Here is a 25,996-nt window from a genome sequence, read left to right as displayed (position 1 = left end):
TTGTTTATCGTTGTATTTGCTAAAAACATAGCCCCCTATAATTAGAGAAAAATAAAAACATCACATTCGCAACCACCGTCTCCTGATAGCGAGCATTACAACCACCACAACAGCACAAAAGTCAGAGACGAGGTGCAGGCAATGAATCTCATCCTGAGAATGTTATTTACCCAACATAGCCATACGCCTAGAAATCGAAAACAAAAGCAGCGCCGCGCTCGCCAAAACGATCATCTTTTATACAATTTGCGAGGCTTGGCATATATAAACTGAGCATTACAACGACAATGACAACAAACATACATATCGACATTACTGACGACTACAAACGCTTGAATTTAAATATGGGTGATAGGTTGTTGAATGATTCCTGAATAACTGTTATGGCAGATTCGCCATCATTGTTGAGTATCGTCACGGCTTTATCCACCTAAGAAGAGAAAAAATATATGAACCGTGCCTACCATTGTTTGTTGGAGTCAAACATCTACAACAGACACTTACAAGTGTAGCGACAGATTCTCTTGGAAATTTCTTGGCAAGAGATGCAAATGCCGATGAATAAATCTCTGCAGTTTCGTTGATGACTATTTTCAGAAAAAAATAACCAATGAATGTTTCAGTTATGGTATGCACAAGGAAACCTTTTGAAATTCTTTCAAAATCTGCAAGTTAGGCTGGCACTTTTTCTTTACCATTGATCATAGCTATCGAAGCCGTCCTCAAAGACTCCATAATCTCAGACACACTGTCTACAGCCTTTGGCTTGTCAGACGTTTCTGAAACACTCATGAGTTGAGATTCAGCGACTCGCAACACCTAACCGAGAAAAAGGGTTAACTTTTCAGGCAACGAAAAAGACCGGAAATCATCGGTTTACTAATCATACCAATGTACACCAAGACTCAACAGACGACACAAGAACAGCCAGCGCATCCAAATACAATCCATCAATGAATTCTTCAATGGTCGTATCTGATGGCAGTTTCTTTTCATACAAGACATTGAAGAATCGTAGCTTTTCGCTGGTGGATGATTCACATGGTCGAATTGCTTCTTTTATTTTGGTGAGGATGGTTGGTGCTTGTGCTGTCAATCCTTTTAGTGAGTTGACCTAGTTGAAAAAATTAGTTTAGGTATCAGACAAAAACAAGACCAGGCTGTCCAACTTACGAGTGAATCAAACTCTTTATCATCAGAGAACGGTCTTTCACTTATGCTTTCAGCGTCTTCAAGCATAGAATCGACATCGAATGCTTGATCAATGTCCTTCATATCTGCTGTTTTGGATGATTTCGATATGAGAGTGGTGACTTGACTTGATGCACTAGTAGACAAGGATTCGATGGCTATGAAGGAGGCACCACCTTCAGATTCATTGAACACAGAGCTAAAGGTTTTGGTTGATGATGTTTGTTGCTTGGTGAGTTTTGTTGGTGCTTGAGTTGGTCTCTAAGCAATATGGTGAAATCGTAAGATTCAAGTGGTTGTGACTGCAATAATCGCTCTTCTCAGTAATGCTTGTTTACTACGCTGACACTCACGGATCCGAAGAAATTCATGGCCTGTTGTCCAAGACCTTCTAGAGCAGCCAAACCACTTGAGAGGGCATCTTGACTCAAATCCCTACTCTGTTGCAACATTTCATGATTTGCAGCATGATTTTGCAACGCGAGAACCTATGGCAGTAATTTAAGAGTTAGCAAAAAGGCAACGATTTGAGATCAAATTCCCTCACCTTTTCACCGATTTTCGCCTCTTCAATCTTCTTGTACCCTGAAAACAAGGAGTTGCCCACCGCATCAGAGACTGAATTCAGTCCTTCATCCATTTTGGAGAGTAGTGCTTCGGCTGCGTGGGAAACAGCGTGTATTGGATCTATCGGTTGTTGAGTGTCTGCTTTCGGATCTGGTGTTATAGCATCGGCGTCTAGTGGAGTTGATAGAGCTTTTGTCCTTGCTTCACGATCTCGTATCGACATTTTCTCTCGTTCATATTCAGGGTCCAGAGACTATGTGAATGTCAGTGTCAGTAATATGCCAGTGAAAAAACAAAAGATAGACCTGCAATATACAGTATATGTACCTCATATAACCTGTCTGCTTGCTTAGCGAGTGTACTTTGGGCGACATTAACAAAGGAGGACAACGACGAGCCCCAAGAGCCCCAGACATTACTAGCCTGAGGCGTAGGAGAGACGTCGTCGAACAGAGCTTTCGTATTTGCAGCAGATTTAACAATGTTGTGTTGAGCAGAAAGAGTGGGAGAAGGCTCCTTGTCTATCTGCTGTTGAATTATTGGTTTGGTGATGATTGGACTTGATGGGTTTGAGGATGGTTTTGATGATGCCTGGTGTTGAACTTGTTGTTCTTCTGGCTCGAAGAATTCATCTTCTTCGTGCTCTGCCGTGCTCATTATTGCCAAATGTTGGGTTTCAGGCCAAGTGTGTGATTTATTGGTTTTTGAGGTTTTGAATCGAGTTTGGACGTGATCCTGTACGCCGTAGGCCAGGTAAGCAGAGAGAATCGAATTATAAAATATATGATGCCAACAACACGTCTATAGCACGTAAACTCACTAATGAAAGTAAAGGGTCCACAGCTTGGGATTTGGAACCAGCAATGGCCAACTCGAAACGTTGACTTTACTTGCATGCTGTCGAGGAGGCGTATATGAAGACGAATTCATACATTCATTGCACTTCGTAAGTGATATTGTCATGTAGGAAAGAAGTCTCAATGCCACACTTGTCTCTAATACCTACTCTTCATTCTAGACATTGCAATCAATTTCTTTGACATGGTGCTTGATAGCCGACGCCGTGCTTTGTATAATATCTCTATTCGTGATTATAAGGATACGTGAATCTCATCATCCCAATGTCCACTCACGAACGATAGTGATTGGTTCGTCAGTTGCTAATTTGAATATCGGACCAGTGGGCATTGTAGCATTATTCCTACTCAGTGTTCCATCAGATAATCCAGGATTGATTAGAGCCATTTTCGCTGTGGTTTTGAGATTGTATTGTACGTTCATCTTTCTGTCTTGTGTTTAAAAAAGCCAGCATTATATAGGCAATGTGCAGGAGCTGACCGGCATTTTCTCTCAAAAGATTTACTTGGCCTGGGTTTCTTTTATGGTGTATACTTCATGGTCATAACTTATGTGGAAACAATGACACAAATATTCCCAATTCCCATCTCGCTCTCATCAAGGAAGTATACATTGACCATTGGCCTGGACTGTAATGTCACTTTGGTACTTGGTTACCTATTCACAATCGACCGCTCTGAGATGCCGGTCCAAAAAACATCATCACATTATGTTATAACTCATCAGCAACGACTAATCGTGAATATACAATAAATATGTAGTAATTCATGCTTACAGCACGTCTTGAACGCGTATTAAACTTGTTCCCGAAACATGGTGGTCTCTTGCCAGTGGGCTTTTGGCTGCACAGACGAAACCAACGAAACGGAACCAAGCTGCCCATTATAAAATGCTTGGTAATCCTAAACGACCTAGGATGGAGTCAGCGACCGATGAAGGTAAGGTTTGATGTGCAGAATCTTTTGGTTTTCAATTATCACAATTCCTACATCGCACACGAGGTTACATCACCCACATCGTAGATCCATCGGAGCGGCATCCCTCAAATGTCGTGACTCTCACTAAAGAAATTGATCCTCCCATAGACAAGCTTGCTCAAGCTCGAAAAGTCATTCGAAAGCTATCAAATGAATCGCTTCCAAAACTCCTCGATTTAATGCTCAAACGAGATCCAGAAGCCATGAGCCAAGTCGTATCGGACTATGAAATCACGCATGCTAACAGACCTCTGGATATCTCGAAACTCAAACTGGCTGGGTCGCCCAGCAGTGGTACTGTAGGAGCTCTCTCAGACAGGATTATGGCTTCATATACGCCATTCCATGCTTTTCGTGGTATTGCGTCTCTCTATAGGTATATTGATATGGAGGACAAGCATATGAGACAGTATGAGAATGATGATATATTTGATGATTTGTGTAAGAAGTTGTTGGTGTGTTGGGAGCGTCTGGGTCGGAACCCGGCTGGGTTGGAAGATACGATCAAAGATCTGGAAAGAACTCATGAAGAGCTCTCGGGTTATGGGATGGAGAAAATTGGGTCGATGTTGAGTAAGTAGGGACAAACAGTACCCCTTTGTCTCTTTATTTTGGCCGGTACTGATTTGAATTCCAATTTTGATTTAGGAGGAGACTATACTGTTGGACCGCCCAGTTCTTCCAGCTTCTCCAAGAACACATACAGTTGGATGATGCCAGCTCCAAAAACTGACGAGAGAATAACCGAACGTACAAAAATGGCTGCACGTAAATGATTTTGAAAATTGGAATTTTCGTTTCATTCTGGTATCCTTCTATTGGCGAATGTTTGTATGTTGTTGGAAACAAAAACCGAAACTTGGCTGGAAAATGTTCAATGCTTTAGTCGTGGCGTGTCATTCAGAGAAAGACACTGGCCTGGGTTTAATCCGGAATTACTTCATTGTGTAAAGGTATCCGCTCCTCATGAAATTCCCGATTCTACATGTAGCATCGATTTGCGACCATTTAACCCTGTGCTTAGAATCAGGTGGACTTGGCCGTGTTGTTTCAACTGCAGGAAATCCAGCACTGAATAAAAGCACTATAGATCATTAATTACATTCGGTATGCTTTTTTGGACGCGATGAATCGAGAAACCAAGTAAGGACGGACAGAAATGCTTGACTAAGGCTACAAATCCTCGAACGGGTGCTTTGGGATTGTCGGTTGATGGTAGAGTAAGCAGCACGAAGTGAGATGACTGTGACTGAAGGCCGGGTTACAACCATATACAGGGGATTGTAAATTTTACTATTGCTTTTTTGGTTGCTGCTGGCAAGGTTAGCTTTTCTGAAAGGCACGAATGAAAAAGTTGTGCATTGCAAACCACGACAGTCTAACTACAATTCCATGCGTGTCCACAGAGAACCAAGACGCCAGGAAACTACGTGTTGCGATGCTGGATTTGTTGGGCGACGAAATGAGCTTTTGTTGTTCTGGTAGGACGTAGAAGAAAAGGTCTGAATCTAGACTACACTCTATCATGAATGTATAAATGAACGCTTTTTGTCAGTGGTAGTGATACTATGGCACCGTAAGCTCGACGAGTGCATCACCCAAGGGATGGAAAATGACGTGTTTTCAAAGTCTATAAACTAATCTAATAACGTACACGGCACAATTCCATTTTCACTCTCCAGATTGTCCGCCAAATGCTCCAAAGCTTCGAGAGTAGTGATTTTCAACGAATATTGGTTTTGGAAATTGCACCGCATTCAAAACACGCAAATTATGTAAATCTATTTGTAAATGTCAAAGAGTCAAAGTCCAATCACATTGAAGCGTCTTTCATTCCGTACAGTTGATCTCTCATTTCTGTAAAACATTTGAAAAATGCCGATTGTAATTACAGACAAGGACTTCTCATGGTCGCAGACCGATAGCGTCATCTCTATATCCATACCAACTAGATCCAAGACTGTTGACACCTACAGTAAATGCATTCATTAATGTAATCACCGTTTTGAATAAAGACTGACACTTACTCACAACATAGTAAATTCGGTATACATAAAGGCGAACTATGCGCCGTACTTTTTCGAACTGGATTTATCAAATCCTATAATACCGGATCAGAGTACTGTTACTGTTGCTGATGGACAGATTCTTTTCACATTGATGAAGGTTTGGGACTGACCGTTTGTCGACAGTTCTGGATGGAGACTGACTAGATCTATATCCCAGAAACAATCAAATATATGGGAATCACTGAAATATGTATTTGCAGATGCTGATCTTGTGAGGGAACGGAGGAGGGTGGCTGAAAGTGAACAGTTGGAACGAGTTAATCAGGTACAAGGTTTCTTTGTTTTTTGAGCGTATCAAAACCAGCCAAATTTATCGAATTTACTTTTAAATACAGGCCAAGAAGGCAAAGAATGAAGAAAAGATGACAGCTGCTCGAAAACTGGTGCAGAATCAAATTGATGTTGAGAGAGCTGAACGTGAACGGATTGAGAGTGAAAAAAAAGCTACCATACAACGTGCACATGCAAGTTTCCCATCCGCAAGCTATTTCTAGACTCGTCGTATCTAATTTCAACTCTGATTCTGGAAAAATAGGATGAAGTACAAGCCTGGAAGGAAGATTTAAATCAATCTGACATATCGAGCCGTACAGATTCAGCAACATTGACGTCTGCTAAAGAAGTCAATGGAGATGACTTAGATGACGCGGAAGCAGTGCAGACCACCATCACATCCAACTCTCAACCTGTGGCACCAACACTATCGCTGGACGATGTGGAAATCGATGAGAGTGAGCTAGATATGGAAGCTATACGGGCCAAAGTTCGTAAACAGCTAGAAGGTAATTCACGATTCAAAGTCATCACGACATTTCGCGAGATCTGCAATCTCATTTTTTGGTGCATTTCTTAGCATCAGCACCACGTGCACCACCACCACCAAGAAAGTCAGCTAGCATCACGGTAGCTTTCACAGATCGTAAGAATCTACCTACATCTGTAGCTCGTGAAAAGGAGGATGCTAAGTGGCAGGCCCGGATTGATGAGGCTGTGAGGAAGCATGAAGCTATAACGCAGTCTGCGTCGAGAGATAAGAATGATGATGCTGCTAATATTCAGGAGAGAAATCGTGAGTGACAAACTCTATGGAACTTCTTTCATATTGTTTCTTGACAGTTTTTTGCCGTTGTCTTAGCAACGTACCTACGTGAAAAGGGAAACACATTCTATGAGGGACAAAGCTATGAAGCTGCCATAAATGCTTATAGTGCTGCTTTGGATTTAGATGATCGCGATGTCTTGTAAGTAAACTGAAACGTTGCAATGCAATCATAGAGCCGAATCTGATTTTTTTTTGCCTACTTCTAGATCCCTCTCAAATCGCTCGGCATGCTACCTCCAACTGTCCCAATTCGAGAACTGTGTCAATGATTGCACTAGAGCACTGGACGTTCTAGCTTTTCAAGCAGAGAGATTGAGAGTACAGGGACTGCTGACCAAGACAGATGAGGATGTTGATGATGAGACACGAGTACGACGTGTGAAATTGCATGTTCGTCGTGGTACTGCAAGATTGAGGATGAATGTTATTAAGGATGCTGTGGTGGATTATGAGGTGGCTGCTAAACTGGATTATCGGAATGAGGATTTGAGGAAGGACTATGAAGGGTTGAAGGCTCTATTGCCACAGGTGGCGTAAGAAAATATTTATAGATAATATATTGTTTATTAGCATCAGAAAGAATGGTGTTCTTGAACAGAGGTTACCCTGAGCTTATGTACTGCTCGTGGCAATCTGTTTTTCTTTGGTGATTGCACCACACATCCAACAAAGCGTCTTTAGAACCTAACTTGTCATCTTGCAGCACTATTGCGTGTGTGTCTGTGTGTGTTATATCCACCAATATGGGTGCTCTTTTATATTTTACAGCGAAGGTACAATATAACAAATGAGAGAAGAATGCTAGAAAACTATATATGCAAAGGCAAAAGTCCAAATTCTCTCCCCATTTGGACTTGGGTTGTAGTGGATGATAGTTGACGGTGTTAAAAAGAGAGAGATAGGTAGTTTGTGAGGCATTATCCGAGAGTATTTAACACACGTAATTTCGATTCCTTCCATTCTATATAAAGAGATTGGCTCGGTAATGGAGTAGGCGTTCTAGTCACCTTTATCGGCAGGTATAATATCGTCACCAAATAGCCGTTTCATATGCATGGATGGGAGTTTCGACACCAAGACGACACTTAATGATGTTAGGTTGATCATGAATGTGGCAAAGTCGTAGTGTGTGTAGTGTGTACTCAGTAGGAAGCTAGAACAAAAAAAGGTGTGATTATTGTAGGATCAAGACATTCAAGGATATCAGAGACACAGGCACATACAGCACTATTGGCAATCCAAAGAGGAACTTTTTCGAAGGAGTGAATTGTAGACCACCGTCCATTTGCTCCCATAGAGTCAAGTCGGCATTTTCGTTCTGGTTCAGTGTAAAGGGCGTTCCAGACACCCAGTGAAACATGATGAATGTTCCCTGTATAGAGTGTACAAGTTAGGATATAGGTGTGTTTTGGTGTTTGGCTTGTGTTTATGACAAACCAGATTGTAGCTTAGATTGGTCAATGTCCATGATGCTTCAGATGACATGCCAGGTATGGAAGAGAATACGATTTTCAAGCCGACGATCATTGCTACATTCGTGACCCATGCTCCTATGAGTGATATGAGAGTGGAGTTGTTAGCTAACAAGTGTTCATCACTTCCAACACGACGACACGTTGGCAAAAACCATTGACAACGAGGAGCTTGCGATTGTAGCAGATACCTCTATGATTGACCCAAGATGAGTTGGGATTGTCCATCGTTGTCACGGCGCCTAAGGTCGTCATGGTCGGCGAGTTTGGATGTTGCTGTGTTTTGACGATTGATGGCAAATGGCACGGTGAGAAGTGATTGTGAAGAGAGAAGATTACAATGAATAGGCTTGCATTTTATATTTGTATCGCGTCACATACTGAGCGTATCAACTTTCGCAAAGAAATCAACTGATTTCAGGCGAGCAACAGTTTCAACATGATTCAGCGCCGACCAGATTGCCATTAAGAAGCTCTATTCGTGATTTATGGATGTATTACGCGTGTTGAAAGCAGATCTAGTCTTTCCTCCCCGTGCCAACCAAAAAGGAAGGGATTGCATATCCTCGCTCACAGCTCAGAGCATCATCTTGCATCCAAATGATGGCTGGAGGGGATGATGACGACCAAGATGAACTTCCTACTTCTCCCAATATCGACTCGGCAGTGAAAAGGAATCGAAACGTAAAGGTATGTCTACTACACATCGAAAGCTTGTCTGGTGTTTTTTTGAGAGTCCAGCAAACATCAGCAACTTCTGATTCTTTCTACCTTTACTCCAGGTACAGAGACGGAACCCAGAACCTCACAAAGTCACCATTCCCGAGTCTGGAGTATATCAAATCGAAATGGGCGTTCCTGCTTCAAAACCAGCTAATATAGTCATTGACCTGTACGTTTGCTGCATGGACTGATACTGTCTTGCTGATGCAAAGCTTTAATATTCTACTCCTGCTTATAGCGACCCTGTACCTACCTCAAAAACACCATCCCATCAAGCGCTGATAGGACGAACCGTATGTTTAAAGTCACTGCTTCCATTGTGACCTGATCCCAACTCTAAGCTCATTTGCATCATGACATTTCTAGACACTATCTCGGCCTCCAAGTGGTGCAACATCATTATCAGCAGAGCCAGGACGATTATTATTCAAGAACGCTATCGGCGACCTCTCAAAACATATCGCAGCAAATCCGCAACAGGATGAGCAAAGGAAGCCAAATGGAAAGTCAAACGTATATAGTCCACATTATGCTGCTGGACAAGCTGCCAAACTCAAAAATCGCGGGAATGGTGGCAACAACAACAGTAGTACGCCAAACTTGAACTCGTTATTGCAACCAAAGGGTCGTACTGCACCGTCAGTGGTCAAGATGCCTGGTCCGCTAGTGCCTCCAAAACTCATATCCACTGCAAAGTCAAATACTCGTTCTGGAAATGGTAAAAAAAACATTGCTTTTCTGGCCAGAATTCGTCGGCATTGACTGTTTCTCCTTTCGTGAAAATAGGTGAGGTCGTAGACGAGATAGAAGATCCTGACTCGTTTCAAAATCAGAAACGTCAAGGCAACTCCATTATGAAGCCAATGAAGCAGAATACTAGTAATCCTAGTAATGGAAAACAAGGTCAAGCACGAATCGGAAGTATTCCAACTCCACAGTACCCAACAGACACATCATCCAACCATTTCGCTGTCAAGCTCAATAAGCCTCCTCTCATCCAACCGACGTCTGCACCTCCACCACCTTCACAATCCATGTCACGTAATTCAAGATCATTTGGTGACTTCACACCCATCAAAGTCAGTGCTGCCACTTGTAATGGTCACGTCTATGATGCCAAAGGTCTCCGGTTTGGACTTGGAAGGGTTGAACTAGTCGACGCTTTCGATCAGGCTGTATTTACCCTTGATGGTCTACAGATTGCAGAGGTATGTTGGTGATGGGGTCAACTTCATATTTGCGGCAGCTAAGCGGGAACAGATATTGATATAATCAAAATTCTCAAATTTCCTCCTAGTGTTCAAACAAAATGCCATACATCATGTTCATTCAGAGTAAACATGGCAACGACAAGACGGAATTCATCATCAAATTCGACGTCCTCGAGGCCGAATATACGTCCTTTTGTACTATGCTGAAGCAGTTTATGGTGCCACGAACTACTTTGAGCACCTTATCGTAAGGACAAGTTTTGATTTCTCACTCTATTGGACTTGCTGAACACAAAAGCGACTAGCCAACTCACCATATAAACTACTCCGTGTTGTAGGCAAGGCAACTACGATAAATTCAGAAAAGACTTGGAAAACGCTTTGAAGGTACAACGACGTGCCACAGACGCTTCTTTTAATGCTACTGCTGCCTCATCGTCCACAAATGGATTCCAAATACACGATATTGCCAAAGGTCGTGGTATCGATACATCTAGTAGATTGCCTATGCCAAAAAACTCTATGAGTATTATAGGTAGAGGTGATTCGAGCGCTCCAGCATACGAGAAGAAGGAGCGTAATAGTAAGCCTCGAAAGAGTAACCACTCGATAAACTTGGATGATGATGATGATGAGGACGACGGTTCTTTTAGCTCAATAGTGCCCAAGAGTAAACCCAACACGTAAGCCGAAGAAAGAGCAATGCCAACGGTGTGACAATGATTGTAGAAGTGATTCATTTTTTCCTTGTTTGATAGTCGTGCTTCCGACAAGGTCGTGGTAAAGAAATCAAACCTACCGTACGTTGTTACCCCCATTTGCATCGTCATTCGAATCTTGTCAAGTGCAAAACACATCACAATCGTATTAAAGTACGTTTTTTTACCATATTAGAATGTTTCGGTACCCACCTTCTGGTAAAAACTCGGTACAAGTGCATACAGAGGATGAAGAGAGATTGGAAGAAGGGGAATTTTTAAACGACGTGATAATAGATCTCTTTATCAAGTCAGTATCCGCCTTGCCCACGTATTCTTTTCGGCAATTTTTGAATCCAACATCCTTACTTTTGAATCTTGCTTCAAAATGTAGGATAATGTTCAATAGGGGTTCCTTGGAACCAATCTCTGATACGGTTCACGTATATAATACCTTCTTCTTTGAATCGTTGACGAGGAAGAGTCAACATGGCTAGTAAGTCCTTGTCTTATTTAAGTTTCGTTGTCATGTTCTTTTTGTCGGCTTTTCTTCGTCTTGTCAGGAGCCAACCGATTTTTTAACTGGATTCTTTGTAGCACTGGTATTGAGGCCAAGAAAGAGCAATACGATCGTGTTAAGAAATGGACTTCGAAAGTCGATATATTCTCGAAGAGGTTTTTAATTATACCTATCAATGAGAACCTACATTGGTTTTTGGCTGTCATACATAATCCTGGAGCTCTTTTGGTGTCACCACCCACTGCAGTGGATAGTGCGAATGGCTCAGATGTATCCGACCATTCTGATGGTAAGAATCTTCCAGGGTTTTTAAACTTTTCAGATTCTGACATGAATCGATTTAGATGATACTGAACCTGACGAGCTTACAGTCATGGCACCAGCGCCTCACGAAATAGTAGGTGACAGTCAGGACCCAGATCTAGCTAGGGAAGCAAGTCACGCAGTCCCTATGGATGTAGATGTCGCAAGTCTTGAACAAAGTGCCGCTGAACAACCTATAGCTGAAACCAATCTTTTTGAAGCACCAGAAATTTCAACATTGACCAAACCATTTGCACACGACAAGGGTCCTTCATTAGCTGAACCAGGTGATGTTGAGACTGTTGACGACACGACCGAGGACATATCTCCGTCAAACCCAACATCACCGCCTTTTAGTACGAAGAAGCCTCGCCTGGAAGAAGACAGGAAATGTGGCTCTTCAGAGAAAAGAGAAAACGTAATCGAAATTGGTGATCGGGAAGATGACGATACTGATATTGATGATGATAATGATAAGAGTGTTGACAATCGTCCTTCTCCTCCACAAGCCAATGGAGATACGAGTAAAACTCCTGAAGTTAAAGTTGAAGCAAGGAAGAGCTTAGCAAAAGACTTGGCTGTGTCGTTGAGGGGAGAGTCCTCTGCTTCTCCTTCAGTCGCTCGTTCATCCATGTTGCAGCAACGTTTAGCTGTGTATGCTGCTAATCGTGGACAGAGCGCTACTGTCCCGTTCGACCAAATATCAGCCATGCCAAAAGTCGCTTCAAGTAGTAGGGCCAGTACTCCTATAAAGCCTGCCGAAGTAATCAATATTGTCGACTCGTCGCCACCGAAAATACCTACTCCTACATCTACTACTACACCCCTTAAACGTAAAGCAACCTCAAAGGAAGCAGATGATGATGGTCTAGCAGAGTTTCGTCTTTATAGTAGACCTCCACAACCTGCTGTAGTCGACAAACAAAAGAATAAGAGTCCTGCTATAGTCATTGTCGATGAAGACGAAGAGGAGAAAACAGGTGCTGATCCTAGCTATCGTACTATCAATCGTAGTACGCAGAATACTCCCTCGAAAACGGTTCCAATGTTACCAGTAGCATTCCCACTGAAACCAGCACTCGGTCCCTCTCGTCGTCAATCAGCAGCAATATTATCACCTACCGCTTCCCCAGCAGCCGTTGATGCTCTTGACTATGAAGGTGATGTAAAAATGAAGGACGCAAGCGGAACAGACTTTATAGATTTATCCTCACCTCGCAAGTCTATCATTGGCCCTGAAGACTATTCTCCTCCCTCTGAAGCCGAAGAAGAAGGCGAAATAGTGACAGGAAAGAGGCCAAGAAGAGGAGGACAAGAGTCGCAAGAAGTTATAGGAGAAGAGCCAGGATATAGAGTAGCAAAAGACCGTAGAAAGACGTATACACTGCAACAAAAAAAGAAGAAGGAAGAGAAGGTGCAACAAGCTAAAGAGAAGAGTGAGGTGCAAAAGATTAAAGATGCTGAGAGGAAGCTCAAGGAGGAGAAGAAGAGGAAGGAAGTCGCTGAGAAGAAGAGGAATATGTGAGTTTCGCGTTTTCGATTGGGGCAAAAAACGACGCTATGTTGCACGAGTTATATTCTGATCATGAATCGTCTTTTCTCAAACTTAGGACTAGTATTATAACCTTTGATTCTTTGGCTGGAGTGCATCGTACTCTGAATACTAGCCTCAAGGAGTACGTTTCTGTTTGCATCCATTTCTTGCAAAACGAATCAGGCTTTCCAGATTTATGTACCAACCTTTGCTTTCATCTGTATCTAGCTATCTCATACGCGAGGCAGAAAACAAGAAGCAAGTCAAACTCACAGAAGAGGAAGTGAAGGCTAGAGTAGTTACAGTTAAAGCAAAGGTGAGAACAGGCGATTTTTTCTGTTAAGATTCAACCTTGCATCTCTTTCTTGGTGGGCCTGACGACGTTGGACATGTTTGTGATCTCAACGATTGCTTTATTGTGTAGGTACCTATGCAACTCAACTTTTGTGATTGCGGTATCTTCGTCCTTGAGTATATACGAACACTGCTGGATCCAGACAAGACGGACGATCTCCTTGAGCATCTATGGGTAAGAGTGTTGTTGGGTTTGCACCTTTATCATATTCAACACTTCGCCTTTTGTTGTGCGCGGGTGCTTCCTACAAGATCAAAGGTATTGAGACAAAATTTGACGATTGCTTTGTCTTCTCCCATTAGGCAAACCAAGCGAATGACGACGCATGGTTTACCCAAACGCATATTGGAAACCGCAGAGCCGAAATGCGTAAGGAGATGGCTGATCTCGCTGAAGAGATTGCCATCTCTGCTTCTATCGACACAAATTGATTTGGTCATTTGTGTGTATCGCTATATGTGAGAGAGAGGAATTTGGGAATTTCTCTATTTTGAAAATAGGTACTTGTTTAGAGAAGGAATTTATTAAGAGGCGCATAGGAGGAGGAGAGGAGAGACGTATGTATTGTTGTAAAGGAATTTTATTTTGTTGTACATATTTGGCTTATAACTGCATCATTGCACACATCAACCATTACATATAAAGATACATTGAATTTGCATTGATACAAACGAACTGGGCTTTTGTTCGATTTGTTTCGATATGGATTTCTTGTCGTGGGACTTTTTTGGTAGGATTTATCAAACTCTAAGCGACCCCATGAACAACAAAATCTTGCTCCCTGTCATGCTTGATTGATTACAGCATTGTAGCATCCTGGAATGGTGAATTGGTGCATGTCTTTGGTGGAATTCTTGTAAAAACACAAAACAAAAACTGAGCGCGAGGGGCCCAAGAGCTTTTCGAACTGGTCGTATGGTGCCAACATCACAATCTGCCATGCCAAAGATGGAGGAGCCTTCATCAATGTATTCGCTAATGTATGAAATTATCAAGTTAGCAATTCGTTTTCAAACACTGAGTGTAATATGAGCAAAAATGGTCAAGTTTTTCCGTTACTTTGGATGTTGATTTCAGTTTCTCTTCTCACCATTTAAAAAACTGAATCCAAAGTATGTCCACAGATGTCGGAACAATCCTCTTGTCAACAAGGGCTTCTCAGCGTGATACCAACTAAAGCCTTGTTTTGCAGTGGGGTCACAAAAGGACTCATATCAAATCCTGCTGGGTAGATTTTGGAAATCTAAACAATAGTAGGACTTTGACAATCCAATTCACAAAGCATTTGGATAAAGCTGGAAATGGTAGATCTAACAAAAAGTAACAAAAAATTCAACAGATTGTGTCATAGATGCTAGAAATCTCAGTAACAACAGACAATGTTCTTGTTTACCACCGATAGCCAACAAGTTGCCCAGCAGTTTGACCATCACATCCATTCAACAACTCTATATGACTTACCATGGCACGATCTGACACAAATCACCCACATGTTCCAAGTATCATCGTTTCCTCGAACCGGACGACAATTTGGTCCACTCGATCTTGTGTGTATGTGTGTACAGTGGCATGAGCAAGAAGCAGTTTGTCTCCATAGCCGACATATCTTCAGCAAGAGTATAATCGTTTGCACAAAGATTGTCGGCGAGGTATTCACCAAGGAAGCAGCACTTAGAGATATTCTAGCCGTGTCCCGTGGTACCAACCGGCAAAAATTCAGAGCTAGATAAGACAAAAAATAACCATGAAAATCTCGACTATTCCTGCCGGGCACCATCCACCACTTTCTGAGACAAAAGGGCTAAAGATATCGTCAGTTTTCGACGATTCACGCCAATTGATATGTGCAGCAAATCCAGTCCCTCACAGTAACCAAACAGCCCATCTGAACAAGTTGAAAAGAAAAATGTGTCTTGTTTGTGTTTCATATTTCACTTTATATTTTTTGTCTCCAATTCCGTTTCTCTAACTATTGAAACAACCACTTCCGCTTATACTAACCACCCCTTCCTGTTTCTCATTGAGCCGCGGCATTAATAGCATCCGTAGAATAATTTCTTGGGATGTTTAATGGAGCATTCTGGTACTCTTGTGAAACAAAGAGTCGAGCGAATTGTCCAATTGTTTCGTAAATGGTATGTGGTGTTACGTCGTAATCGGCGAACGAGAGAGATGCTTTTGAGAAGCGATCGTCAATACATTGCTACAAATTGGAATGAAGAGGTCAGAGTGTGTGAGAAAGTGGCTGTGTTAAAAAATCATGGAAAAGTCTTTCGCTAGTGTGTTTTCGCACGGGTTCTCGTCTTACCCTTTCAATTGAATCCGGAGTATCAATAGGGAATGCCATGAGTTTGTCCATAAATGTTGGAACAATCCTAAAACAATTATAGAAGTGATTTGTGAATATTCTCAAGCTTCATCCATAATGCATTTGGCGTTTTTGCTTCACAATTTAGTCGGCACGATAAGTTTCTAAACTATCACGAGAACTTACTTGGCAAGTTGTTTTGGAATGTAAACAATTGGAGGACTTCGACGAGTTACTTCACAAAACATTTTGATGAAGCTGTAATAGTAGAACTCGGTAGGTCTAAGAATAAACAAACACAACAACAAAGGAGCTTAGGAGGAGGATGTTACTCAGGCGTCAAGCATTCTTTCTTGGCCTACCCTGGTAGCTCAACAACTTGTCCCATAGATTGACTATCATTCAGCAATCGTGCCAATACCAAAGTTACATCTGGAGCCTAAATAAGACCTTTTGTAAGAATGATTTGACCACTATAGCCAAAGATTTTTTGGGCAGACCCTGCGTTTTCATTTTCCGCAGACAACACTGACACCAAAACTTACATAAACAGGTCTAATCTTATTCATGCCGTTTCCAGCAATAGGTAAAGCAGGTGGCCAGACCAAGTACCCTTAAATAAAGTCAAGATCAGCAAAAAAAATCATGAGAGTGTTCTCGCAAACAATTCAATGGAACTCTTCTTACATCCAATTCTATTTAAGAATCGATCTTCATATCCAAAACAAGTTGCTGGTCGAACAATCGTTGCATCTGGGAATTCAGATAATACAGCTTCTTCACCAAGAGCCTATTAAGATGAAGTGTGAGAACAAGTATTTGCGAACGAGAGATTCTCAAAATTGAGTTGGAAATTTTGTTTTTACCTTGGTTCTCAGGTATTTAGAAGGTGAATTCACGTCAGCGTTGAGAGCAGACACATGAATCAACCGGGACACACCCTCTTCTCTAGCGATTCTGGCGACGGTACGGGCAGCATCGACGTTGACTTGATCGTATGTGAAATTCCTGATGAAATGTGAAATTCATTAGTGAATGATTTTCCGACGTTTTGCTCCACTGTAAAATTATTTCCCACAAACAAACAAAACCAGCCGACAAATCGTTGGTACAGAGTTTCGTCTCTTCGTCTATTTCTGATACTTACTTAGTCTCATAATCTCTACCAATGAGATTGTACACGACATCAGAGTGTCTAACACATTCAGCGACTGATTTCTCATCACGGACGTCAAAGCGCTAGAAAAACGTATAGCGATGGTTATATTTTGCCAAGATCACATATATCTATCAACCGTATACTTACCAATGGCACGATCTGACCCAAATCACCCATAAGTTTCAAATGTCGCTTGTTGTCATCGTTTCCTCGAAATGGAACGACGACTTGTGTTCCTCTCTTGCCTGTGATATCAAAAAATGTATGCAAATAAATGATTAATTCAGGGAATGCTATAGTACGCGTTGTTCCTTGTGGTTGAGCAGGATTCAACATTCATAACATAGTAGTGATCTTTTTTTCCCTCCACGGAAATCAACCACACAACAATCAAAACCAGGGCAATGCTGAAACTTTACCTAGATTGTTGACGAGATATCTACCCAGGAAACCTGTACTTCCAAACACTGTAGCTGTGTGTCCTATAGGGTTTGAACTGCGTCTTAAGAAACAAAAGCCTCTACTACCATCCAATCTCACACTGCATGGTCCCATATACGTACCAGATACACTAGACCGTCCTCCAGGTCCAGCACGAACAAACACTATGTCAAAGGAGTTGATGTCAGTCTTAGATGTAATTTGATGCACAAAGCACACTAGGCCTTTGAGAGCACGGCAGATGGATAGAAGGAGACTGCAGCATGATGCATGTAAATATACCTTTGTTTGACCCTTCTCTTTGCACTATATCGTGAGCTCCGCGTCGTGACTACATAAAACAAGGTACAATTTCAGTCTTTGGGTACTCCGAAACAAGCAAAGGTGTATATGGAATTGATGGGTACACGCACCACTCGGAGCACAATGGTCCGGGCTGATGCCGTCCTTGCTTGTGTACACGACACGACTAACATTGCTATGAATTGCTTCTTTGTGCGAAAAGCGTGGTGTTATGAACAAGAACAGTGATGCTTATAGAACCGCAATAGAATACGACGCGCTGGAACTTTTCTTGTCGTGCTAGTAAGATGCTTCCACTTTTTCATTTTTCTTTGATCTTATATCTATAGACAAGGAGCTTTATTGTTGAGCTTTGACGTATCGTTCAGTAACATTCTAAAAAGCATTGTACGTGTGTTAATTCGTGTCAACGCAATTATCTTGAACTCGGTAGTGTGTTTTTACCTTCCAGTTGATGACGTGCCAAATAGCATCCAAGTAGTCTGGACGGACATTCTTGTATTGCAAATAGTAAGCATGTTCCCAGACATCAACTCCCAACAAGGGCACCAATTCTAGTGTATGTAACGTGGTGAAGTTACGGATCTTTGATCAAGGCACAAAAAAGCTACCAAACATCAAGCGCATAGACTCACGCGTCAATGGGTCTTGGTTTGCAGTCGTAACAATTTCCAAACGTTTGGCCGCCTTGTTGTATCCCTACAGTGAATTGAAGGATACATTGTCAGTTCCCCACAAAAAAAAAACAAGCTTCACCAACAATCTATCGCTCTAACATACCAGCCAACCCCAACCAGATCCTTGTACAGCAACAGTTGAAGCATTGAATGATTTTGTAAATGCTTCCAATGATCCAAAGTCCTTGTTGATGGCATTCAACAAGGCGCCTGATAAGGGTTTGAGTGTTGGAGGAGGGAAACAAAGAATTTGGTGAATGATTTTTCGCAACCTACCCTTTGGTGGTTCACCGCCTCCTTGCTTTGGTGGAGCCATGACAGTCCAGAAGATGCTGACAAGAAGAGGCACGGGATTCAGCTTGGATACCAACAATGCTTGAGGACAACAAAAAACGAGCACGAATACAGTCTAGGCCAACCTGTGGTTGATGTGTCCTATGCAATGAATAATATCCAGCGTGTTAGAAATCATGCAACCACTACATGTACGTTTATATATCAACCGTATACACGTACCTCCGCCATTGAATTTGAGAGCCCCTTGTAGTGCGATTTGTGACACCAAGTCGTTCTTGTTGATGAGTTCGTGTTGCTTTTCTTCAGCGACATTGAGATTGTTGATGTAAGTCTGATGATGCTTTTGGTGATGTATCTTCATAATGTCGGCTGTATATGACGTGGTGTTAAGTTAAATGGTTTAAGCTCTTAGCAGATGTGATGTGTACCAGAGATGTATGGTTCCAACTAGAAGAGGACGGATTAAAATGTAATGAGACACACGTCCAATATATAGCGAATAATATAACATCAACATATAACACGACATCAAGCTTACGGCATTGTAATCATACGGCAAGTCAGGCAGCGTGTGCTTCGAGGCCAAGAGTGTGCGAGTAGTAGATGCCCTTGCGAGACGAGATGACACTCGCAATACAGTAGCTGCTGGAATCATACTATAATGTTGAATATACGATGTAAAGGAATGATGTGGTTTGCAATCGCGAGCGTGAAGATGTGAAGAAGAGAGATTAAAGGCAAGTTCAGAAGATAGAGCGAATAATACGATGATTTATTGTTGAAATGGCGATATTTATTGATTTGGTTGGCATCGATTCGTCGCTCGCAAAGTATTTTGTACTGTTGTCATTTTGCTACATTAGAGACCTCTGGTTGCAGCAACGAGCAATCATGAATTCTATTATCACATGCAATACGCGTCCTGGTGCCATAGTACCTTACTGTAGCTGCGAAGTTGGATGCCTCTGTATCATCCTTTTTGCAGCGACCAATAAGATTGCACTTCATCTGTGTTTCAAAAACCGCTGCTTACTAGACCATAGACCCTGATACTAATAATGGAGGTCATCGCCCCTTATGTCTCCCAATTCCTGAACGCTTACAATGCTACCGCTGCTGCTGAACCGTAAGCTCATATCTAAACTTGCAAAATATACCAAGCTAACTTCCATGTGAATCTAGATCTCTGAGTTATTTCGAAACCAAATGGTCGCAGATATTCGCTAGTGATGAAAACATACTATGGACATTCACCATGGTCTCCTTCATCCACCACGAGGTATGCTACCTATTACAATATGTCGATCCATCAAATGACACACATTGACCAAAAAGGTGGACAAAAACTTACAATCAACCCATACATAACAGATAATATACTTTGCTCGCTTCCTGCCATTCTGGTTTTGTGACTTTGTACCTGCTCTAAGAAAGTACAAAATCCAGGTTGGTCAAATTTGATGTTTACGTCCACCATACCATCATCACTCACACCCTCAATGCAGAACAAGGACAATACATGGGAAAACATTAGAAAATGCTTCTGGGCTGTCCTCATCCAACACTTTGTCGTCGAACTCCCTCTAATGATCATGTTCCACCCCGTCGCAGAATACTTTGGCATGCAAATCAAACAGGTGCCTTTTCCTCCTTGGTACGCGAGACAGTTTAATTGCTCACGGGGCTGCTATTGTGGATTGAGGAGGTCCGATTTGATGTTTCATCAAAACAGCTCACACATTCATTGTTTTACAGGTGGAAGATTGCTTATCAATGTCTCGTCTTTTTAATATTCGAGGACTTTTACCAATACTTTGTAAGTCTCTTTATTCAGCTACTTGACGAGCTCAAGTTTGTGTCATGATCTCAAAGACCATTCTTGTTACTATGCGTCGTCTCGTTTTTCACCTTCACCCTGCCCAATAGACACACAGACTGCTCCACTATGGCTGGATGTACAAATACATCCACAAACAGCACCACGAATTCAACGCCCCTTTCGGTATAACCGGTGAATACGCTCATCCCGTAGAAGTCGTCTTTTTGGGCATCGGAACTATTGGTGGGCCAATCCTATACGTCATGGCTACAGGCGACTTGCATATCATTACGGTCCTGTGGTGGATTACTATTAGACTGTTTCAGGTTATTGATGCTCATAGTGGGTATGATTTCCCATGGGTGAGTGATGTACCAGTTTGATAATTCCATCCCCCACTTTTTTTGGTTGACGAGACTAAATGTGCGTTTTCAATCTAGTCGTTACGACACTTTGTACCTATATGGAGTGGAGCCATCTTCCATGACTACCATGTACGTCTGATTGATTTAGCCAAGCATCACTCCACCGTCAACTTCAAACTAGTGTCGCAATGACACCATCAAACAACACTCCTACTAACCATTATTTCTTTTTAGCACTCGCATTTCGTAGGCAACTATGGCTCATCATTCCGATACTTGGACTGGATTTTGGGAACCGACAAGGGATTCCAAGAATGGAGTAAACAACGAAGTACTGAAAAGGAGGCGGAAGCCAAAAGTCAATAATTAGAAAGACGCACAGATATCAGACACCAGACTATTCCCCCCCGCGACCTATACCAAAACAGTGACATATTTTATACTTGTATTTTTTTCTTAGAGTGAGATGAATGGGAAAGATTGCCCACAACAACAAATAACAATCCAATTTTGGAAAAGAGATCAGATGTTTCGTTTCAGTGTTTTTGACATTGCACAAAACTGACGTATGACTTCGCCTTCTGCGTGGACGTTTTGTTCTATTCCAACAGTTGCACACGAGTAGATTGGCATCCAATGCAAATAAGCTCTAGAGTGTTTTATACAGAGTGCTTGGTATGTAGGTCTAAGTCAAATTTGGCTGTGCACAGAATCGGAGATTTTTTCAACTTCGAACTCGCAACCTAAAAGAAAACCAGTCCGTATAACGAGGAACCACCAATCTTTGCTGCCAAAGAGATCCTACGATGCGAATTCCACTTCCCGTTGCTTCTATTTACCACGCCGTTTTTTCCTTGAAAAAAATCCTAAAAGTTCAAACCTTGGATGGACGCAAACAACAAAAGCACTTTGACTGCATACCGAGTGAGGCCCTTTGTAAATATTCTTATATTTATTAATGCTTGCAAGTAATTAGTAAACTAACTGTACATGTTTTTGTGTAGATATGTTTTCTTTCAAATGAGAGGTTATGATCGTTTATTGAATAACCGTCCCAAGAAGTTTCTGATCGACTTGATAGTGAGTCTTTTCTTCTTGATTTGCTAAATTGAGAAGCTAGTTAGCATTTAAGCCCCTTTTGGATAGCCTTGGACCACATTTCCACTTACAGAGGGGACAGCAGCACTTGTTTGAGATTCGACGACAGTAGGACCAACAGTAGCAATCTTTTCATCAACAACATCAATACTCAAAGCCAAGGCTGCGTCATTCAAAAGCTATTAAATTGATTGGCATGTTAGTATCTGCAATGTCGTTTGAAGGTTTGCTCAAGATTACACACCATAGTAACTTCTTTAGACACTGGAGTGACGATTTCTTCATTTGCAGCAGCATCATCACTCAAATTCAAGGTAGCGTTTGGATGACGCTATTAGATTCTTTGGCATTAGTATTGGTTATGCCGTTTGAAGGTCTGCTCAAGATTACATACGATAGTAGCTTTTTCATATAATGGAATGACATTCTCTTCATTTTCAGCAGCACAATAACTCAAAGCTAATATAACGTTACTCAATACCTATTAGATTCATTGGCATGTTAGTATCGGTTATGTCTTTCGAAAGGTTGCTCAAAAGTACGTACAACAGTAGGTTCTTGAGATACTTCACTGACTAATGCCCTTTCAACAAGTGATTTAGTACTGACCACAGTAGGATATGCTTCTTCTGGAAGATACAGTTCAGTTTCACGAGCCTATGAAGGGGTATGGTGTGGTTAAATGGTGCTGTTTCTCAACCCGAAAGCACATTTTACCATTTTAGCAGCCACGATAGCTTCTGACTGGAAGGAATCAAGGCTGTTACTGGAGACAAGTTGAGAAGAGAAAGTGCTGGTGTTTTCAGAGCTTAGAGGGGTAGTAGGTGATGTTTCGTCGTTTTCAGAGTTGGGGATGAGAGTTGCGGTGTGATTGATGTTGATGAGAGCAGCAGCTGGGAAGTGTTCGAAAAGTGGAGCTTGGAAGCCAGGACCCAATGATGTATACAATGTACAGTATGCAATAAGGTATAGCACATATCCTCGATGAATCATTGCTACTTCTCGGGCAGTGTCTTCTGTTTGTGCACTTGATTTTATAGGCACACCATATATTGGAGCAGCGTAAGAGATTCTCATGTTACTATGTTGAGCTGTATTTGTGGTGAGATAGTCTGGTGACGGTGCTTGTACTAGATAAAGTGGTTGTTCTTGCTGAAGTTGGGATGAAGGAAACGAAGGAAGGTCAAGTCACCGACGCCACACGCAGCTGTAAATATGGTTGGAACACCAGAGACGGAATAAACACTATGTAATTTGTATATTTCAATACACATACTAGGGTAGTAAGCTCTTTCACATCTAAATGCGCTCTGTTGCGCCGCTTTCACTAAATGTTGATAAACGCGTTCTTGAACATCTAGCATGGCGCCACAAAGCTCAGTTTGCATTCAAAATTAGTATTTTGAAACGAAACAAGCTCTGAACTGGACATCTCAAGCCTCTCATCGTACTTTCCCATGATTTAGAATTTGGATTCGCAACAATCATCATTTCACAACCGATCTGAGGACGTCTGAAACCGTCCTGTCGCCTGTGACACTAGATGTCTTGTTGTAATCGTATCGTGACGTTTTGCTTCTCAAAGGCGAAACCCACAGAGATCTTCTTAACGGTACTGACAAAGGCTGAATTTTGCACTGCCAATACTGCTCGTAGAGCATTGCCATCAGCCGTACGTGATACACCACGTTCAGTTTCTGCCAACCTAGCCGCTCTCATCTATTTCGTAAAGCACATCTTCTTTCGTCAAGCCAGCTTCTACTTTGTTGCTCATGGAGACACATCACGTAGCCTAACGTGACATGCCACTCACATTACAGTACGCTGGCGTTTGCATCGGTTCAGGTCTCCAAACTGCAACTTGACGCCAAAAGTTCCAAAAAATTGATAATTTATTGCTGGAGGTTGCCACTTGAGTTGTTACTGTTGCTTAAATAATGAAAATTCTAAATCCGTTACAAGCTATACATTTATGTTGAGATCCTTGTTTGTCTACCAATTTATGAGAAGCCTTCAAAGGCACAGTGTTGTGTAAGTCCATTTTTAGAGGTTTATACCACGGCGAGTCTTGATAGAGAGCCTACAGCCAAGTCGGAATATTCGTTTTGTATCTGGTGCATATAGCACAGACTCCTATAAGACGACAACGGAGCAGTTGAGCATCTTTGCTTCGAACGTTTGTGAAAGTTGCAAGAATTAGCAAATCACTTACTGTTGTCTTTTGATCATAATATTCAACCATTTGGCGTTGCTGTCGTACCCATTTCGTAGTAGCATCTTCTTCCTCGTCATCGTCACTATCATCATCACCTGCTTCGGCATATCCTTTAGCTACTCGTTCCTCTTTAGATTTGTTCCAGGCGGCCATAAAGTTCTCAAGGCGTAAAAGTGGGTGACGGTTTAGACGCTGTTCTAGCTCATCGAATACGGTGGTAGTGGTAGTAGCAGTTGCTCCGGTAGAAGTAGTACTGGTTGTAGTAGTGCCAGTGGTATTGTTGGCAGCGGTACCAACTTGGTCCAAATGGAGATTGGCACCAGTGAGAGATTGGAGAAATGTTTCATTCTTGATTTCACCGGGTTTGATATTAGTAGTAGAGAGACGACGATGGCTATTGCTGGAGTTGCTGACGTTTCGATGATGATTTTTGCCAGATGTTGAAGATGCTGGTGGTTTCTTGTCAAATTTCGAGTAGATTTCGGGTACGACACGGGAGTTCCAATGTATATGGTCGAGTTTCTTGAGCTCCATGATGGGAGTTGGCATACAAGACAGTGGTAAATCTAAATAGTCATCTTCTTCGCCTTCTTGTTGGATTTTGGGAGTCTTGAGAGTGAATGCGCGGCCTATTCCGGCAAGTACTGACCTAACGAATCCTAGCATATTGAAGCTGTCTCTCTCTTATCAGTCTCTCTTACCAGTAAGTTCTTGTTTCTTGGATTTTAGGTTGAGAGATTGTAAGCTCGGCGAGTTGACCAAATTCAGCTACGAGAAAACCGGATGTTTTATTTTGCAATAGAAGCTATCGACATGCAAGGCACAATTCTTACTTTTGACCACAAGGAAATGCCTGAAGGTCTTTTCAACTAACAATACCACAATCCAAGACATCAGCATCGGCCACTTTGCATTGATGGAGATTGTACCCTTCAAATATACAAACCCATTCGTAAATCTAAAATACGAGCCTACGCGGATCTTTTACTTTGGAGATACGACCAGTAAGCTTAGCTGTGTTTTGTTGCAGCAATCTCAATAAACACTGACGCCTTCCTGATTTAGTACGGATACACCAAAATGTCGCTGATCGTGAATCAATCAGTTTGCATCAAAACACTGGCAACGTGATTTGGGATGGTGCCTACGTGTTGGCTGACTATTTGGACCAACATTTGGACATAAAAGGTTTTTTGTCGTTCACAGTATTTCAACACGTAATAGCTTCTCACAAGCATTTTCATAGATCTATCCACCGTTGAATTGGGAGCTGGTTGCGGTCTGTTGAGCCTCCTAAGTCTAGCTAAAGGAGCTAAAACAGTAGTTGCAACCGACCTACCCGAACATTTAGATCATATACAACTCAATGTGACTGAAAACGTCAAGGATTCTGACCACCTGTCTCGTATACACGTGCAGAGTCTTGCATGGGGTGATGCAGCGTCAGGAGCAGCATTGAAGGTCACCCAACCGGATTTAATTGTCGCGTCAGAGATTCTGTACCTAGAAGATCTGCATGCTGATTTGCTACGGACATTGAATGCTTTGAGTACACATTCAACTCGGGTGTTGATGAGTTACAAGAATCGGAATATGGGTGAAGAGAAGTTCTTCACAAGAGCGAAAGCTCTTAGATGGAATATCGAGATGGTGGAGGCGAGAAGTCTGCATAAAGAGTTTCAAACTGGAGAGTATCGTGTGTTTTACATGACACGTAGAAGTCAGAGTTGAAGG

At 42.0% G+C, this 25,996-nt stretch overlaps 6 protein-coding genes across 6 annotated transcripts; 3 read left to right on the top strand and 3 right to left on the bottom strand.

The window, feature by feature from the left end:
* Positions 1-322: 322 nt before the first annotated feature.
* Positions 323-2,415, bottom strand: SmJEL517_g02891 (uncharacterized protein; the record flags this gene model as incomplete). The annotated part of the gene is made up of 8 exons (XM_031168819.1): positions 323-430; positions 505-587; positions 696-819; positions 890-1,114; positions 1,174-1,452; positions 1,545-1,679; positions 1,739-2,011; positions 2,086-2,415. The coding sequence occupies 8 exons, from the start codon at positions 2,413-2,415 to the stop codon at positions 323-325; spliced, it is 1,557 nt and encodes a 518-aa protein (XP_031025259.1).
* A 3,053-nt stretch (positions 2,416-5,468) lies between these two features.
* SmJEL517_g02890 (uncharacterized protein) lies at positions 5,469-7,301 on the top strand (the record flags this gene model as incomplete). Its single annotated transcript, XM_031168818.1, has 8 exons — positions 5,469-5,568; positions 5,632-5,759; positions 5,820-5,927; positions 5,998-6,045; positions 6,198-6,444; positions 6,516-6,731; positions 6,798-6,903; positions 6,971-7,301. The coding sequence occupies 8 exons, from the start codon at positions 5,469-5,471 to the stop codon at positions 7,299-7,301; spliced, it is 1,284 nt and encodes a 427-aa protein (XP_031025258.1).
* A 462-nt stretch (positions 7,302-7,763) lies between these two features.
* On the bottom strand, positions 7,764-8,464 carry SmJEL517_g02889 (uncharacterized protein; the record flags this gene model as incomplete). The annotated part of the gene is made up of 4 exons (XM_031168817.1): positions 7,764-7,917; positions 7,988-8,136; positions 8,202-8,314; positions 8,428-8,464. The coding sequence occupies 4 exons, from the start codon at positions 8,462-8,464 to the stop codon at positions 7,764-7,766; spliced, it is 453 nt and encodes a 150-aa protein (XP_031025180.1).
* A 7,133-nt stretch (positions 8,465-15,597) lies between these two features.
* SmJEL517_g02888 (uncharacterized protein) lies at positions 15,598-19,420 on the bottom strand (the record flags this gene model as incomplete). The annotated part of the gene is made up of 20 exons (XM_031168816.1): positions 15,598-15,783; positions 15,889-15,955; positions 16,075-16,170; positions 16,251-16,327; positions 16,434-16,501; positions 16,576-16,678; positions 16,755-16,896; positions 17,036-17,127; positions 17,195-17,292; positions 17,467-17,529; positions 17,611-17,652; positions 17,771-17,819; positions 18,236-18,345; positions 18,427-18,490; positions 18,572-18,678; positions 18,745-18,800; positions 18,888-18,903; positions 18,985-19,134; positions 19,194-19,212; positions 19,304-19,420. 20 exons carry the CDS (start codon positions 19,418-19,420, stop codon positions 15,598-15,600), a joined length of 1,722 nt encoding a protein of 573 aa, XP_031025181.1.
* A 403-nt stretch (positions 19,421-19,823) lies between these two features.
* Positions 19,824-21,315, top strand: SmJEL517_g02887 (uncharacterized protein; the record flags this gene model as incomplete). The annotated part of the gene is made up of 8 exons (XM_031168815.1): positions 19,824-19,891; positions 19,948-20,044; positions 20,137-20,211; positions 20,271-20,419; positions 20,521-20,581; positions 20,692-20,946; positions 21,025-21,078; positions 21,184-21,315. The coding sequence occupies 8 exons, from the start codon at positions 19,824-19,826 to the stop codon at positions 21,313-21,315; spliced, it is 891 nt and encodes a 296-aa protein (XP_031025188.1).
* A 3,863-nt stretch (positions 21,316-25,178) lies between these two features.
* SmJEL517_g02886 (uncharacterized protein) lies at positions 25,179-25,993 on the top strand (the record flags this gene model as incomplete). Its single annotated transcript, XM_031168814.1, has 3 exons — positions 25,179-25,266; positions 25,328-25,450; positions 25,509-25,993. 3 exons carry the CDS (start codon positions 25,179-25,181, stop codon positions 25,991-25,993), a joined length of 696 nt encoding a protein of 231 aa, XP_031025189.1.
* Positions 25,994-25,996: the final 3 nt, after the last annotated feature.

Source organism: Synchytrium microbalum, assembly GCF_006535985.1.
Source record: "Synchytrium microbalum strain JEL517 chromosome Unknown SmJEL517_scf0013, whole genome shotgun sequence".
In the NCBI taxonomy this organism is placed as follows: domain Eukaryota; kingdom Fungi; phylum Chytridiomycota; class Chytridiomycetes; order Synchytriales; family Synchytriaceae; genus Synchytrium; species Synchytrium microbalum.
The sequence above is the reverse complement of the archived record's forward strand: the minus strand, read 5'-3'. Positions and strand labels throughout refer to the sequence as shown.